The sequence below is a fragment of the Lagenorhynchus albirostris genome, chromosome 6, assembly GCF_949774975.1.
Source record: "Lagenorhynchus albirostris chromosome 6, mLagAlb1.1, whole genome shotgun sequence".
Classification (NCBI taxonomy): Eukaryota; Metazoa; Chordata; class Mammalia; order Artiodactyla; family Delphinidae; genus Lagenorhynchus; species Lagenorhynchus albirostris.
In genome coordinates this window covers 55,393,381-55,411,299 of record NC_083100.1, presented here as the reverse complement: position 1 = coordinate 55,411,299, position 17,919 = coordinate 55,393,381, and the positions used below count along the sequence as shown (strand labels likewise).

Below are 17,919 nucleotides of genomic sequence, written 5' to 3'. Positions count from 1 at the left end.
ATGTATGCATGCTGTATTTCCTTGTTCCTTAATATAAGGAAGCAAAGAAATACAGTAGATCTAAGAAGGTTGTATAGAATCTAACTGTGTATGTGTTATTAGCAAATGGAAGTGACTGGAATCAAAGACCTAAGAAGGTGACTAAATGTGCCAAAAACCCCCACAAGCCTTTGACTATTTAAAACTTAAAACAAGCCTTGGGTCTTCAAACTTCTTTAGGGGGGAAGCAGGCTGAGAAAGCTGCTTGGCCTTTGAATCTAGCCAAGGAGGATAATGGAAAAGGAATAATTTCCTAGGGTGGATCTAAAGGCCATGGAAAATATTGAATTGGGCAGCATCTCCCTGAGAATCAGGGCCTACCACAGAGTAGAAGGCCCTCCCAGAGAATGCCCAGTGGGATTTTGGAATTGCTGTGGACCCCTAACTGCCAAATATTGCCATCTCTTCCCTTTCTAAATGGGATTGTCATAATGAGTATTTTGTGGAGTGGGTGTTATGTGCTGCATTTTGGGTGTGTGTGGGCCTTTAGTTCATCTTTAGTTTAATCTTTACAGACCTGCTGTAGAGATTAGCACATATCATCCAGAGATCCTGGACTTCCAGCTTAATATCACGACTGATGGGATATTTGGGTCAACTCCCTTGGAGGGTGGGGGGATGAGTATATTTTGCCTGGAGGAAGGAGAGTGAATCACATTTTTGGTGATTAGAAGGGCAAACAGTGGTATGTTTTCACCAACTATTTCTGGCTTTCTACTTTCTGGGCACATGGAAGGATGGGCACTTCCTGGCTGGGTGGGATCATGTGACCAAGTTCTGGCCAATGAATTGTAGGCAGGGGGACAGCATTTAACTTCCAGTGTAAGACCCACCCGGGCCTCTGCTGGAATGATCCAGACAGTAGCTGCTCCCTCAGCCCCAGTCCAGGATGAGGACAGAGGCGCCAGCCATGCCCAGAGGCACATGTCTCCAGGTGATGTGTTAGTTTAAAACACTGAGATTTTGAGCTTAGTGATAACATAGCCCATTCTGCCAACACACTTGCATCATTTAAAAATGCTGATTAGTGCCTCCTGTGTAAGAAAGCATAAAACACTAAGAATGAAGGCTTTGGAATCTCATCTGCTAGGATTTGAATTCCTCCTCCACCACTTACCAGCTATATGCCTGGCTACGTATCCTTTCTAAGCCTCATTTTTCCCATTGGTGAAATAGGAATAATCACTGTATTAGTTTCCTAGTGCTGTCATAAATTACCACAAATTTGGTGGCTTAAAGCAACAGAAATGTATTCTCTCAAGGTTCTGGAGGCCAGGAGTTCAATATCACTTCACTGGACAGAAATCAAGGTGTTGGTAGGGCCATGTTCCCTCTGGAGGCTCCAGGGGAGAATCTGTACTTTGCCTCTTTCAGTTTCTGGTGGCTGCCAGCATCCTTCTGCCTGTGGCCACATCACTCCAATCTCTGCCTTGTCTTCACACACCTTCTCCTCTTCTGAATGTGCCACCTCCCTGTGCCTCTCTCTTATAAGGACACTTGTGATTGAATTTAAGGCCTACCTGGGTAATCCAGATAATGATGATGATAATGATAAAGGTGGTCCTTAACTTAATCACATCTGCAAAGACCCTTTTTCCTTCTAAGGAAAAACCATTTACAGGTTCCAGGGATTAGGACCTGATATCTTTGGGTTGCCATTATTCAGCCCACTACAGTCACAATACCCACCTCAGGGGATTTTTGAGGATTAAATGATATAATACTTATAAAGCAGTCATTTAACATTGGTTATTTAGTCAATAAATATTAGTTTTTTATTGTTATATGAATGTATCTTATTTTCCCTTAAATGTCAAGTCTCAGGATACCAAGTTATCATTTTAGACCCCGCAGCCCATCCAGTAGGTGCCTCATAAAACCAAAAGAGCTATTAACCAAATACTATCAAGGTAATAAAGGACCTTTAGTTGGGTAGTTATGGGATTAAAAACTATTCTAGCTCTAGAACTAACACTTTTGGGCAGTGAAACCAGAGAGGTGGTAAAGGCATTAAATTTGGGATACAAATTAAATTAGATACTACACATTTTGGCCAAAGAGCCCTCTGATCTCTAAATAGACTTTAAAGAAAAAGAAAAATAGAAATTCCTTTTTATCCTTGTTTTTTTTTTTTTTCTTCAGATGTAAAAAACACGGTTACCTATTCAAGAACACTACGTATGAAACTCCTGCCTTAAGAAATGGTCAAGGTGTTATTTGGATTTAGTGCATTAAAAAAAATCTTACAGAGTCAGAAATATTATTTCTCAGTGGAAGCACGATAAAGAAAGGCTGGGCAATAAACCGTCGCCCTAAACCTCCTGCTATTTTTTACACCACGTTAATACTGATGCAAATTGACTCAGGTTTCAGTGCCTGGTAGACAGGGCTCTGGGAATACTGTCCCCCCCCAGTCCCTCCTCGGCTGAGACCTGTCATTAATCACCACTCGCCTGTCTGGAGATCTCCCACGGTTTGGTCACGGCTCCAAGGTCACAGGCTGTCATTAACATTGATCTGAAAAACAGAACCAAACAAAACAGCCTGAATAATCTTTTGTTGCATTCCTAAACAAACCCGTCCTAGATACATACATAAATAAAATGGGACCCGGCCAGCTTACATCTTCTTTTCCTCAACAAGGGCAGCACTGCTGACAGACCCATGTTTAGCACCTCCATCATGCAGCCGCACTACTTCGGAAGACAAAGCTCGCACACACTCTCGGTGGCCCTTTTGTTTTGCCTGCGGCAGATCAAGGAAAGCCAAGCACTGCTTTCTCTATACCTGAACCAAGCAAGCTCTGCTTAAAATAATTTGTAATGGACGATGCTTTTTATTTTTAACTCTCAGCAAGGGAATCAGTATATAATACTCTATACATAGCTCATAAACCTGTTTACCAATGTATCACTGATTGATAGGGACAGAAGAAAACCCACACCAAAAAGGCAAACCACATGCCCCATTAGGGGCTCCTGAATTTTCTTTCTTTCTTTTTTTAAAATTTTTATTGGAGTACAGTTGCTTTACAATGTTGTGTTAGCTTCTACTGCACAGCAAAATGAATCAGCCATACATATACGTATATCCCCTCCCACTTAGGACACCACAATGCATTAAGTAGAGTTCCCTGGGCTATACAGTATGGTCCCATCAGTTGTCTATTTTATACGTAGTATCAATAGTGTATATGTGTCTCCTGCATTTAAGATTTGCGGGGGAGAACCACACAGTTTGACTCCAGTTTACTACCTGGCTACAACCATATTTTATAAGCGTTACGAAGAAGAAACATATTCAGCTACAGCTTTCATTAATTTGAGCCCATAAGAAAGTACAGGAAATATCTGAATCAGATTTTTGAGGGGCAGATTTCTATTGGTTTAGAAATCTAGAATCCAGATTGAAACCTGGATATAAAAAACAGGGGGAACAATTCAAATTGTAGATAACTCTTGTATTTCTAATTGGATGTGGTGAGAAGGGAAAAATCAGGCACACTCTTTGTCCAAAATCTGCTTTCTTTTACTAAAACCAGCAGCGCATGATGAAAACTAACGAAGGATCTGAGCTGGGAAACCACATCTTGGCTAACTCCTTTTGGAAGAAAGGAGTGTGTTGTCAAAGGTCAGAGGGCTGCCCTGATGTCAGGTGTTAACATTTCATACCCTGCTGGATTCTACTGCCTTGGAAACATGTCTGCTTCCCAGATGGCAGGGCATGCCTGGATGGTGGTAGGGTTTGTGTAACTTCTCCAGGAAACCCTCCAGGGAACAAGGCAGACCGGCAAATAACAATAGGTCATTCAAGGCACAACCAGGCAGCGCCAGCATGAGCAGCCCTCTAGGAATCAGGCACCGTCTAATTCCAAACACTCCTGTGCTAAGCCCTGTGCAAAGAGACACATCAGTCTATTCTTCGTGCTTCATCTTTTGTGACAAGCACTTCTACAGTGCTTACATGTTCCTGCCTCTGTACTAAGTGCTTTACCAACTACCTACTAACTAACTACTAACTAAATGACTCCTCATCACAAGATGCTGTTTTTTCTATTTTACAGAGAGGTCAATGGCAGCATGGAGAGATTAAGCAACTTTCCCAAAGTGCGTAAAGGATTCAGGATTCTGTGCTTATCGCAAAGCTGCCAGAGCCCCTCTTGCTAAACTCCAGTGATTCTCATTTTAGGTTCTGCTGGTACCAGAGAGGGACATGACTGTAGGTAATGCATTAGACTTTGTAGTCTCTCTCCCGGACAGGAAATAATCTCTGTGAAGCTGCCTACTTGTACCATAGTTGGATAATTACTTAAGCTCCATCTGCTTGATAATTTGAAACTTACTTCTCAAATTCATATCAACATTAATCAGTCAATCAACAAATTTATTGAGTATCTGCTAGGTGCTCTGATGATGAGAATTCTAATAGCTACCATTTATTGAAGAGGCATTAGAGGGTGATTTACATAGTCTCTATATGAGGTAGGGATACTATTATTATCTCCATTTTACAAAGCAAATAGTGCTTTGCATTCCTGGATCAGAGAGTTCGGGTACCTTGCCTGAGGTTACACTGCTAGGAGCTATCAAAGCTAGGATTAGGATCCATATAGTCTGACAGAAGAGCCTCTACTTTCAATGAATACTCTGCAGTGGAGCAGAAAGTCTGTATAGAGAAGGAAGACTGAAAAAGACTGGGAGGGAGGACGGTGGAGTGTCTGAAACCTTTATCCAATTGGTGTGGGGAGTCAATGAAGGTTGGGGACACAGGAGGAACCTGGCCAGAGCTTCAAGGAGAGAACTTTAGGTAGTAGATGTGGAAATAGTTTAAAGAAGTAGAGAATGGAAGCAGAGAGACAGTAGGAAAGCATAAATTGATAAGGTCATAAAACAAAGGAGGGGAGAGGGGAAAGAAAGTCAAGGATAGGGTTGGGAGCTTGCACAGGAAGGATGAACAGAAGGAGGCGAATGGGCAGTTTTACCTTATTTTTTAGATCAAGCCTCTGTACTTGAAAGGCCTTCTCTAAAATATGAGAGCAGGGAGGGAGTTTATAGCAACTGTTTGAGTCCTGAGGTCTGCACAACTCTAGTGCATTTTAGAGCTAGGTGGTGCAATCTGCTTAGTGCGACTGCAGGAATGAACGGTCAGGAATGTCCTCTGTGGGGCGGGAAGGGGACGGTGTGTTCCTAGTGTATCTGAGACTCGCAGCAGCTCCTTGTTATCATGCCTCTCCTTCTCTAGGAGCCAAAATTATTTGGATAACTATCTTGTGATTATTACTATTTTCTTGTTTTTCTCTACTTTTTAAAAGCATTAACAACTCAAAAGGAATACACTGTAATTTAAAAGATATATCCAAATTCAGTAAAAGATTACACGTATGAACTGAATTTTATGCTTACCATACAAAAAGATTACACCTCGCAGTCTGCATTCTGTTTCACTGTTTTAAATTTTGAACACAAATACAGACCCCAAATGGTCAACATAAAATGACAGAATGGAAGTAACTCAAGTTCTGTTTCTTTATCTTTAAAATCACCGAGCTATCATTGTTTATTCTGAATATATGGTTTAAAAGCAGAAAGGTGATGTTCTCAGAGGTTGGAGACACAAACTGCATCTGGAGTGAGTGCAGAAAGTTCCGAACCGTTAGCAACTTACTCTTGAAAATGTGTCCGGAGTCCACCTGTGCCAGGGGCTGACGGAATAACTGGACGTTCTTGGAATTAACTTACATGTATGATAGATGCACAATGAAAGGATAAGTAATACTGTGCTAATTTGAAGCATTCATAGCAATTATTTTGATACTCAACAGTAATCTCAGCCGTTGTTTAGAATTTATTCCAACAAAAGATTTTTCTCTGGGAGGAGCGTCTCATTGTTGACATTGTTTAGATTGCAGGCACATGGTGATGATAAAAAGCAGACCAACTTTTAGTTGGTTTTATTACTATTTCAAAATTCTCTAAGACAGTGCTCCCCCTGAGCCCCGCCAGCTGCCCGCAACGTGCACATGGTCAGAGTCCAGCTGTGAAATTGCGGGGCGGGGGGGGGAGGGCAGAGCTGGGGGAAGAGGAGAGTTCCTGAAGCATCTCACCTCTGTTTCATGTACTGTGCTTCTAAATAAGATTTTCTTACATATGGGGTTCCCTGCCGAAGAATTTGAAAATGTCTGTGGGAAAACACTCAGGTGGAGACATGGAACGAGTGCTGGCATTTTACGAGTTGTGCTCAGGAGGGAGGCCAGACCCAAGAAACCCGGTGGGACCATTTGTGAGGATGCTGAGGAAAAAGAGAAGAATTCCTTGAGGGACGATTACACTTAGGGGGCAGTGGGGAGGAGGAAGGACTAGAGAAGCACAAATAGGAGAAGAAAAAGTCAGAAGAAAGTGAATATACAGAAGAGCATGGGCTTTGCGGAAGCCAAGGCGGGGAAAAGTTTTAAGAAAGGAAAGGCCAACAAAGTTAGGGCTGCGAAGAGATGGAGGAAGCTGAAGAGAACAAAGGCTGTAGGATCTGATCCTTAGGAGGTGACCGGTGACTTTCAAAACGCACAGAAATTACATTTCAGCAACTAAATTCCTCAGTGGAGGAATTCACTCTAAATACTAAATACTCTGTGGTAACTTCATACTTTGGAATACTATGCAACAATCAAAGATGATACTGGTATGGACATGGAAAGAATTCCAAGGCATACAGCTGAGTGAACAAGTGAGTCCAGACTGACATGTAAATATATAATTTATGTTAAAATGAACAAACAAATCTACACTAAATAGTATGTTTCCCATGGGTACACATGTATGGAAATGCTCTGACAATAGTCTGAAAAGAAACAAGGAATTGCTAACAGAGCAAAGCTATGCACAGTATGGGAATTGGGAATGATGCTCAAAGAACTGGGGGGTTATCTGTAATTTTACTTTGTTTCAGAAAAATATATTCCTGTCATTACTTGTGGGATTAAAAATGATTTAAAAAGAAATAAATTGCCTTGTAAGAGGTTAGAAGGAGTGTGAGTGAAGTGTGGAATTGAGAGAGAGAAGAAAATTACGATTGGACTTGAAGAAGGAGGCAGATTTTAGGGATTTTTTTTTACTGAGGAGATGGAAGCATATTTTTTAGGCTTAGAGAGGTCATGCTGGGGGGAAAAAGAAGTCAGCTTTTGAAAATGCAAGCCAAAGAAGTATAATTGACACAGCAAGGTCAGGGGTCGGGGTGGGGCAGGGAGGTGGAGGGACTGGAATAGGACACGAGCAGAGATGCTAGTGTTGAAGACAGGAAGGGTCCTTCCCACGCTCACCCATCACCAGCCCCCCGCCCCTGCCACCCCACCGGAAAGGATGCAGAAAAGGTCTGTAAAGATAACAGATCTTGATTTGTAAGACAAGCACAGTTGTCTTTAATTCCTCAAAAAAAAGCTAACACAGAGAAATAGTAATGCAGAGAGGGGAGAAGTAGAGCGCCCTCTGGTGAGAGAGTGAGAAGAGGGAAGCGGCAGGCAGGGCTCTGTGTTCTCAGATGGAGGCGGAGGTCTTGCACGTGCATGCGGGCCAGGGCTGGGGTAGGGATCTCACTGGGGGCGATGCCAGCGGTCGCCTGGCTGTGGAGCAGACACACTGCGCCCAGAAGCCCAGAAAGCTCACAAGCTTTCCCAGAAATGCTTAATAAATCTGGAACAGGACTAATTCACCAGAAAGTCTGGGGATGGGTGAGATGGGGACAGTGGAAGGACAGGGTATGAGAGAAAGAGGAATAGTGCCTAACCAGCTGGACTGGCTGCAATCAGGTGGTTAAAATGTGCCACATAAAAATGATGGTTTGCTGCTGTCTTTTCTAAACAACTGGGAAGAAGTCCTGTGAAAAGTCTAGAACAGATTCCTTATTTCCAGCACCAAAATCTTTTGATTGGTTTTCTATCTACAATGTCTATTGTCTCTAAAAAAAACCCCAAACTAACTCTCACTTTCCTTTGTTCTGTGTAACTGTTTCCGGAGATTCAAAAATCCCCCCTCTCCTGCAATTTGCATGCCTGCTGAAACGGGACCAATTCAAACATCATTTTCTAATTTTGAAGGCAAATTTATGGAGAGGAGGCAAAATAAAATAAATTAGAAAACGAAAAGACACATTCTCTAATTATTCAACTAATTTCTGAACGTTTTGAATGTAAGCTTTGTTACTTTAAAAACTACTTGTGTGCTTTTAGCACTGTCAGAAAAGCATGGCTAAATCGTCAAATAATGAAGAAACACATAAACAAGAGCTGTTTCTTACCGAAATATATCACGATGGTTTTTGATGTTCCAATCATATTCTCCTTTACTGACAAGTTCGAAGAATTCAGTTCTCCTCCTGCATGAAATCAAATGAAAAAAGAAAAAAAACAAACCCTGGAATGAAATTTCTCAGTCTGTGCGGTGACATAAACACATTTATGGGAAAATATAAGACCACCTCAACCAAGTAACTTAATATTTGAAATCATGAGGCTAAAGTGCTATCAAAATAAATCACTTTAAAAAAAAATGTTGAGGCTTCAAGAAAAAGCCACAATCATTTCTGAATGTATTTACAACGGAGGAGATTATCGAGCCACAAAACAGAAAACAGTGTGGTCCTGCATTTGGGATTACTTGATGTGAAGCCCTGTGACTCTTACTGAAAGTCAGAGAAGGGAGGCAAGGACACATAAAAAGCGGGAAGAGTTCCAGAATGTTCTTTTATCATTCAACTTAGAACTGACCTGTATGATGATCCAAGATACGATAAACTCCCTGGTAGTAAATTCAGGACAAATACTTTTGTAGAGGTTAGAAGATAACTATTTCACCATTTCAGTGCTTAAACACATAGGCTATGGAGTCAGAAATAACTCTGTTTAAATAATGGTTCAGTCACTTCCTTGCTCTGCAACTTTGGAAAGTCACTTAAACCCTCTGAGCCTCAATTTCCTAAGCTCTAACTTGGGGGTCCTATTTGCTGACTCAGAGTTATTGTGAGGATTAAATGAGACGACATGCAACGCATTTAGCATGTGTCTACACATTTTAAGTGCTGGATACACACGCATGTGGAAACACATTTGGAGATGTATAGATATGGAAAAGACAAGAAGGGAATCTTCTCAAATTGTGAATATAGGGTGACATTTCTATTTTCAAAATCTTCCTTTAGTCTAGTTATATGATTTTCATATTTATAGTGAGAAAGAAAAAAAAAGACATCACCATTTTTATTCTTTAAGAATCATTTCCCAAGGTTTCACTCTCTTGGCACTTCCTAATGAGAGACCATTTAAAGGATTCTGGCATGCTGTTTCCCGAAGTGCATCCCACAAAATGCCAATCTTAGGGGGTGCTGCATGAAAAGGAGTGCTCTGGCCGAGTGGGTATGAGAAATGCTGCCTGTGATATACCTCTCTAGAGACTCACCACGACAATAGCCTTTTGAAGGCTCTGCAAAATACTGAGAAAAGCCTACTCACCCTGACTTAACCACAGAATCCCATAGCACTGATGTTTTAAGGAATACACTTTAGAAAATAGTACCATGTCATTTATGGTGGAAATCAGAGTAGGATCTTAAACACTTATGCTGACCCATTGTAATCTGGGGGGACAAAGGACAAGATGCTGAGTGCTATTGGCTTCTCTGTTTCTTGTCTGGAGTCCCCATCACCAGCTGGCCAACAGTATGGACTTCTTGCCACCTGATCAGATGGACAACTCAATTCACCTGAAAGGGGGCAGGTCAGGAAGACAAACAGGTGACTCATTTCCTTATTTGAGACACAAAGGCAGGGCCTGGATTTGCTTCTTCAAGTGGGTACAGGTCAAGGTCACACCACGGATGGAATAATCTCCCCAACAACATCACTGCACCTTTACCACCTTTTTCACTTGCCCACTCCCTTCTTTTTGACCATGGTCATGCCTTTTTCACATCACCACCACTGACTGTGATCTGCAGTAGAAAGAGATGGCGGAATGGAAAGAGCCCACGTCTGGACTCACACAGACCTGGGCTTGATGCTGACTGTCACTCACTAGCTGTATGGTCCTGGGCAAGTGGTTCCACATTGCTGAGCCTCAGTTTCCAGCTCTGCGGTGAATATTTGCAATGAGGTGCATCAAGTGTTTGGTACTGGTAGATACTCAATACCTGATAGCCATGGTTGATGTGTAAATAATATTAACGGTATTACTGCCAACAGTGATACACACTGGACTACTTGGACTTTATGGAGATTGAAGAGGTCATCTACTTCTTTTTTCTGCCTGAATGGAAATAATTCTTCTTTTGAATAATTGTGGAGCAGAAAGTTTGGTGCAACAGATATTTATTGAACACCTACTGTGTGCCAACTCTTTACTAGGCTTTATGGACACAAGACAATTTGTAAACATCTCTGAGTTTACCAGGGGTGATCAACAAATACAGGTAATCCCCCTTCAAAGGTGATGCTAATGATAATACTAATGATACTGGGACTAGAGTGAGGTTAGAGAGAGACTCGCCTTGGGTACAAAATTCAAGTGGGTGCCCCAAACTCAGTAATCAAGACAAATAATATCTTAATGCAATGTTTTTAAAAATCAGCATAAATACAAAAAACCCCATGATGAACAAAACATCAAAATTTTAAATAAAGACAGGATCTGACGCTGGACTCTTCGTGACCTACCTCAGTTGCCTGCCCCTACTCCTCACCCTGAGGAGGCTAATATTTGTTGGGCCCTTATTATGTTCCAGGCGGACTTCCTGGGTTCTGTCACTTATTAACCACATGACTGACCTTGGGTAGGTTATTGAACTTTGCTGGGCTTCAGTTTTCTTGTCAGAGAAGAGTAACAGCAATAGGATCTATCTTGTTAGGGTTGGTGGGAGGATTCAATGAGATGATTTATGTCACACACTTAGCAGAATGCCTGGCACACAGTAGGTGCTCAGTAAGGATTAGCTACTGTTATTAAGCTCAGAAGGGTTGAGTGAACTGGCCCCAGGTGGTGAGTGGCAGAGCTGGGATACGAACACAAGCTGTTGGAATAATGGCTGCCCCAAGCAGCTAAGATGTGCTCAGGGTGTCCTGGGAGCACAGAGGAAGGCACTTGGCTTAGATAGGAGAGTCATGGAAGATCATGGAAGGCCTTCTGAAAGAGCTTGTCAGTCATCATCTCTGTCATCATAAGCACCTGGATGTCTTTTCAATCCTATGAGTTATTCTAAGAAATCATTAGAAGGCAAGCTCTATGAGGACAATAGCCTGGCCCATTTTTGTTCACCCCTGAATCCCCAGTGCCTACAACAGTGCCTGACATGTACCAGGAGCTCAATAAATATTTGTTGAGTTGGTGAATGAATGAAGAAGATGATCTCAGAAAACTATTCATTAAAGAAAAAACTCTTTAGACACTGGTTCCACCTAGATTCCAATTGTTCTACACTCTTCACAGCTGTCATTTGGAGAGATTGAGATAAGAAAACAACCTAAAACCTATCCAAGAAAAGCCCTGTCTTGAAGACTAGATTCTAACTTGATCCAGGTGGACAACATAACAAGTTGGGGGAAATGTAAGAACACCGTTCCCAACCAATGCCTGATCCTTCCTCCATAACTATTGGAATACCTGCTGAGAGTATGTTCAATATATGAGACATAACATTTTTGATGTAAAGTGGAAGCATATTACCTAGGCGTCTAACTCAATATAGAAGTTTGTTTGTTTTAATTGCAAATGTATGACATGCCAACCAAATAGCACCAGAAGAATAAATCTCCATGATTATGAAAATTTTAACACCTAGAGCTGCTGGTGTGAAAGTCTTAAATCAACTGAACCCAAAATCAGTCATAGGCATCACATAACATTATAACAAAGCCAGGGTCTACTGCATCAGGACAAAAGGGAATATCCACTATCCCTAGGGGGTGGTAGGTAGAGGAGGGGCAGAAGGAATCTTTTCATAGAGAACAGAAAAATGTGGCATACTAATTTTATTTTTCTCCACTGACAAAAGTGTGGCTATTTCTTTTCTTTTTTTTTCTTTTTTTTTTGCGGTACGCGGGCCTCTCACTGTTGTGGCCTCTCCCGTTGCGGAGCACAGGCTCGGGATGCGCAGGCTCAGCGGCCATGGCTCACGGGCCCAGCCGCTCCGCGGCATAGGGGATCTTCCCGGACCGGGGCACGAACCCGTGTCCCCTGCATCGTCAGGCGGACTCCCAACCACTGTGCCACCAGGGAAGCCCAATGTGTGGCTATTTCTTGATAGGTTCTATTTATTCTGGCGTCCCAAGGTTTGGATCCCTCTTTGCCTCTCTGTCTGTCTGTCTCTATGTGTGTTTGTGTACATAAATCACACACACACACACTTATATATATGTAAAATTGCTGGGTCATAGAATGATTTCTATGTTTAATTTGAGTTTTCATTATAAATACAGATTGTTAGGGGTATATGGAACCTTTGAAAAATGGTGGGCAGATCTAGGTAGATTCCGGGTCCCGAGCTTCCCAGTTCTGGCCCTCTGAGATAATCTTTATAAACTGTGTGTTGCATGAACGGGGGCAAAATAGGCTTGCATGCTGTGAAAATCTGGACATAGGTATAATGGCATCACAGGCTGCTGTACTAAGGAAGTACCCAGTACTGAGTACCACGGTGGGCACCAGACAGAGGTCTTTCCGTCAACAATGAGATGCTCCAAAGAGCTGCAGATGGCCCAGACCAGATTGGTAGTCTGCAGCTCTAGGTGGTGTATTTCTGACCTCCTCCTTAGAGATAATCGTGAAATTCACTGTGCTTTTGAGAAATTGGCCCACACAGATGCTCTTTTTAACATCTGTATGTGTATGTGTATATAGATCATAGAGTCAAAATCAGCATATGTGAAACTGTTAGAAATAGGAGTGCTTTTAAAAACATGGGGCTGCTAAAACGAACATTTGAAAATCCACAAAATTATATAACACTCCCTGTATCCAGACTCCTTGTCATGAGGAAATATATCATTAACTTTTCAAGCAGATCATTGGGAACCTTGGTTTTCAAGGACAATGGCAAACACCTCAGCTAGTGGAAAGCAACTTACTGGAAAATCTCATTTATAATCATATATGTTTTTATTAGGCTTTTATTCTGCTCTCCTGACATACGTTTCACTCCGAAAAATAGCAATCTTTAAAAAAGCATCATTTGAACAGCACTGCTAAAATTACCTTCAAAAATAATTTTAAAGATTGGTTACCAGTCACCCATCGCTACATTGAAAATTTTTCTGGTTTGTAATTCATCTACAAGGCACCTTTTATTTGTAAATTGAGAAATCACCAATCCTGTGTATATTTTAATCAGGAACATTTTTTGTAAATTTATATAACTATACATGTATATATGGACACATAATCTTTATCTATTTATCTAACTGTTCTGAATCTACTAAAATTCTATGAATGTTAGGAAGGTTTTACTGCTGAGGTGGAAAATCATCATTGTGACTCTCCTGCAGTTTCAACTCCAGAATTGTCAGACATGTGGAAGGAGAGTATAGGGGACGGGGTGGAGTGGGTAGAGGGGAGGGGAGTTTTGTTCTTTCAGCGTTCTTGCAGCTCGTTCAACAGGCAGGCCATACATCTGCGGCTGATTGCCAAATGCAGATTCTGGAGACACTTCTGGACTTTGGGCATAAAAGCATCAGAGAGGAATAATAAATTAGTAGGCAGATGTTAATTCCAGTAATTATGACTAAAGGCAAAAAAGTCATGTATTTTATTTTGAAAGTGAATTGTCTCCCTGTGTTAGACTAGCACTGATAACACATGACCAGCTAAGAACCTGAATGAAATTACCTGTTAGGTGCTGTGCTGTTGGTGACAGCACGAATAAAACTGGCAAATGCAGGAAATGGAAAGACCAGAACGACTCTCAATATTGAAAATGACAGAAAATTAGACAATACAAGGCCCTAACTGTTAGTTCAGCTGATCCATAATCTCCAGGACAAGAAGTGGTCCGAGGGGTGGCTGGATAGAGCATGCCCTAGTTGCCCCTGCATTTACTTGGCCCGTAGCACTCCTCACGATGTGGTATTACTGTTTTTCTCACTTTTACACTGGGTTCTCAGTCCCTGAAGGGAAGAATTATGTCTTCTCTGCCTGTGATCCCCAGCAACTAGCACAGTGCCTGGCATAAAGTGGGCATCAGTAAGTGCTAGTGGATAAATTTCTCATGTTTTATTCAGTTGCAATATCACGTGGATGGGGATATGAGGATGAATAGATGTAAAATGCTTTGATGTGCATCGAAAAGTACCAAAATATTTCTTCCATTAACCTGTCACTGTGTCTGTTGTTTTACCATTCGAGTAATTTCCGTGGGTTAATTCATCAGCTCTGTTAAAATATAAGAATGTTTGGGAAAGAACAATGGGTTAAGCCCTGTAAGTCATTACACCTTACTATGCATTAATTTATCCTCTTCCTTTCCAATATGGGGCTAGTTGAGTGTAGGCTACTATAGAGGTTGAAAACTCTGAACATAGTGGACTCTTAATAAACATTTGTATGAATATTCCTGTCTGCATAGCAGTAGAAACATTTGTTGAGTTCCTATTGTATTTTATAAAAGAAATTATTTTAGATATTAGTTTAATTTTTAGAAGGATAGTCAAACCATAACTCCTAACAATCTAAGACAATTTAGTACATTTTGTTGTCATCATCAGATGCTTTTGAGAAATGCTACTTATTGCATCCCTTTGGAAAGACAAAGACAAAGAAACCATTAGACTGGGCATTTTCCATAATGGCTGATGAATGTTTGCAGAGCACAAAGGCAAGTGAAAAATTTTCAATTTGAAGATTAGTCTGATGAATTTAGAAAGCCAACCAGAAAAGCATTAAGCACCCAAATGGGTTTATAAAATCTGAATTCTTGGATAATTCTCGGTTTAAATAGTGATCTGAGGCAATGTGGCATGGAGACATGTCACAGACAACTTGATGACTTTGGGTAAAGTATGTGCCCTCTCTAAGCCCAGGTATCCTTATCTAGAATATGGGGATAACAATATCTACCTTGCAGGCTGATATGAGAATTCAATATCAAAGAGTTAATATTTTGAGAATTTATTATGTCAGGCAGTGTGTCAGGTTTGGGGGCTCCAAGAGTGAGCTAAAGAGGAAGATGTCTGCGTTCATGGAGCTCCCATTCTAGTGGTGATACAGGGAGATACTGTAATGCCTAGAACAGTGCTGGGCATGGAGCAGGCACCTGGTAAATGACGGATATAGTATTCTGTGGTCACAACCTGTTGGGGATGAACGCTAAACAGTTACTGCTACCTGAGAGCAACAGCTTCCATTAAAGCTAAAGAACTGCCAACTTCTGATGTCCCAGGATAGCTCAACAACAAACAAGGAGCCTCTACTTGCGGTCTCAGCCCCACAGGTGAGGCTCCTGAGCAACTCTCACCTGGAGCCTCCACCCTACCCACAGCCTGCTGGTGGCATCAGCAGTTTGTTCAGTTGCCACCGGCTTGATATCTAGTGGGTCTGGAACTGGCATTACTGCTGCGCTTGGTGCCCAAGTATTTCCAGGAGTGGCCTCAGTTTCCCCTTTGGTTCTCTTAAACTAACTGCAGAGAGAATGACAGAGTAGTTACAAGCATTTTGGAGTCTAAATACGTGGTTCCAATCTCAGCTTTACCATTTAACATGGTGAGCAATTTACTGAATCTCTCCAAACCTCAGTTTCCTCATGTGTATGATGGGGTCAATAATAGTACCTGCTCTGACAGAACTGCTTTAAGTATTAAATGGAATAATGTATATATAAAGCTCCCAAGTGAGCACTCAGGAAATTTTAGGTGTTGTTTTTATTACTAATTGTGGAAGATGCAAGGTCATCTTTGTTGACTTCATGCAGACAGTCTAAGGCAACTGCGACATCTCTTTGAAGTTTTAACACTTGTAATTTTGGATCTCTCTCTCTGTCTGCCCCAACAAGTGCCATCTTTTATGGTCCAAATTTTATTAATTTTTCTGGCTGAATGATTCTTTTCTTTATAAGGTACTTTAAATGATCGGTGTTATCAAATTTAAATTATTTAATCTAAATTTTAATTATCTTTCATATAGGTAATCTCCTTTGGCCACCTCAAGGACTCTAGGAGCTCGGTATGGGTGATGTACCTGTTCCCATGTTGCTGACAAGGAAACCAGGGCAAAGAGAGATTAAGTGAGTGACTCTCTCAAAGTTACATGGCTGTTACCAATAGGGTATATCTATTCCTGCTTGAGATGCTGAAATTACTATTTAATTATCAAAGCCATATTCACTGCGGGGACTCAGAAATAGGCACAGAAATCAATTTCAGAAAATCACTCAGCAGTAACTGGAAAATGCTTTCAATGAGTTGGAAAATCAGACTAAAGACTTAACCCCCAGACTTAGGTTGTGAAGCCTAGAAATTCACACTGAGGTTTTGTTTGATTTTCTGTTTTTTAAACTTGTGAATTCTGCTTTCACCCATCATTTGTAGTATAGAATCCTGAGCATACCCAAAGCCATTAGAAATTAAATTTACAAGCTTTTGTGGTTGTTTTTAAAGGAATTCCATATTTCCAGGAATTTTACATTTTTCCCTTTTGGCTCATGGCAGGAAATCCTGCCTCCAGGAATGAGTCATAACCTCTCTGCAAAAGGACTTTCTCCCTGCCTGCTTTGACCCCTTCTAGAGTGACTTTCCCCTTCTTAGGGGAGGAAAGCAGTGAGCTTCCTTTTTGGTTGACCTCAACTGTGTCAAGGCTTTTGATTTAAGTAGTCAGGGCAGAAGAACCAAGGATGATCCAAACTTCTAGAAAGGGTACAAGGCTGCCCCATTGTCCACCTTTCTTCAGCCGTTGCTGCTCCAACCAGCACCATGGCTCCTGCCTCGGCTGCCCTGTGCCTTGCTTACTTTCCTCCCTGGCACTTCTCTGCGCCCATGCATGGGATGGGGAATGGCTGTAGGAATCCCCAGCCCTTGGGCATGCACGTCCTGGAAGTGCATGGAAGTTTTAACTCCCATGGAACAGCCTCACTGATAGAGGCTGGAGGCTGGTGGGTAATTCTGAGGTGCAGCTTATACAAGACTTTTCAGACAGTCCCTGTGGTATCAAGCCCGACTGACCACAGTGGTGACCAACAAGGGAATGTGTCTTTACAAGAGCTTCCCTCCTTCCCCATTTCACTGTCCCAGTCCCCCACTCCTACTCCTGATGTTACCTCCAAAACTAGACTATATGCATGCAAACCCCTGTCTCTGGCTCTGCTTTGGGAGAGAGGATGGGAACTCATCCTGCTTTTCATAATAAACCAATTCATGTACACCTGGGAAGGTCAATGTTTCCATGTAATGCATCCCCAACTTAAATGACAACTACTTCTTAATTCTTCCATTAGAGGAGGAATACAGTATTTGTGGAAAAGCCTCAAAACAGGAGGTGTGGGTTCCAGCTTAGCCACTAATTAGTTATGTGACCGAAACTACACTATTTAACCTTTTCAAGCTTAGTACCTGATCTACAAAATAAAGGAGATGAATTGGATTACATCATTTCTAACATCCCTTCCAATTCCACAACTGTATCTCTGTGAAATAAAAGCAACTGGGAGACAGTTTGTAGTAGCTGCTTTCCCCCTCATTAACCCTAGGAATTGTTTTGCCTAAAAATATGGCCGTACTTTAATGCAACTTTAGACAGGCAAGTGAATCAGCCTCCTGAAGGTCTAGATTAGAGAATGAGCAGCTATTCAGAAACTCAAAGAAACAATAAGGCTGACAAAAAGAGAACAAGCCAGCTTTTCTGGAGTCAGCAAACATTAGCG

The 17,919-nt window shown here is 41.6% G+C and overlaps 1 protein-coding gene and 1 long non-coding RNA gene across 7 annotated transcripts in view; one reads left to right on the top strand and one right to left on the bottom strand.

The window, feature by feature from the left end:
* PDE11A (phosphodiesterase 11A) overlaps positions 1–17,919 on the bottom strand; it is a 415,084-nt gene that overhangs the window by 34,877 nt on the left and 362,288 nt on the right. The window contains exons 16-17 of the mRNA XM_060152569.1: positions 8,326–8,403; positions 2,493–2,556 (exon numbers count right to left, since the gene is read on the bottom strand). Of these exons, the coding sequence (XP_060008552.1) occupies positions 2,493–2,556; positions 8,326–8,403 (142 nt within the window). The remainder of the gene's footprint in view (positions 1–2,492; positions 2,557–8,325; positions 8,404–17,919) is intronic.
* The window catches only part of LOC132522272 (uncharacterized), a 201,060-nt gene that overhangs the window by 103,422 nt on the left and 79,719 nt on the right, over positions 1–17,919 (top strand). For all 6 annotated transcript variants that reach the window (XR_009541141.1, XR_009541140.1, XR_009541142.1 and 3 more), the window contains exon 4: positions 16,188–16,287. This is a non-coding gene — a long non-coding RNA (uncharacterized LOC132522272). The remainder of the gene's footprint in view (positions 1–16,187; positions 16,288–17,919) is intronic.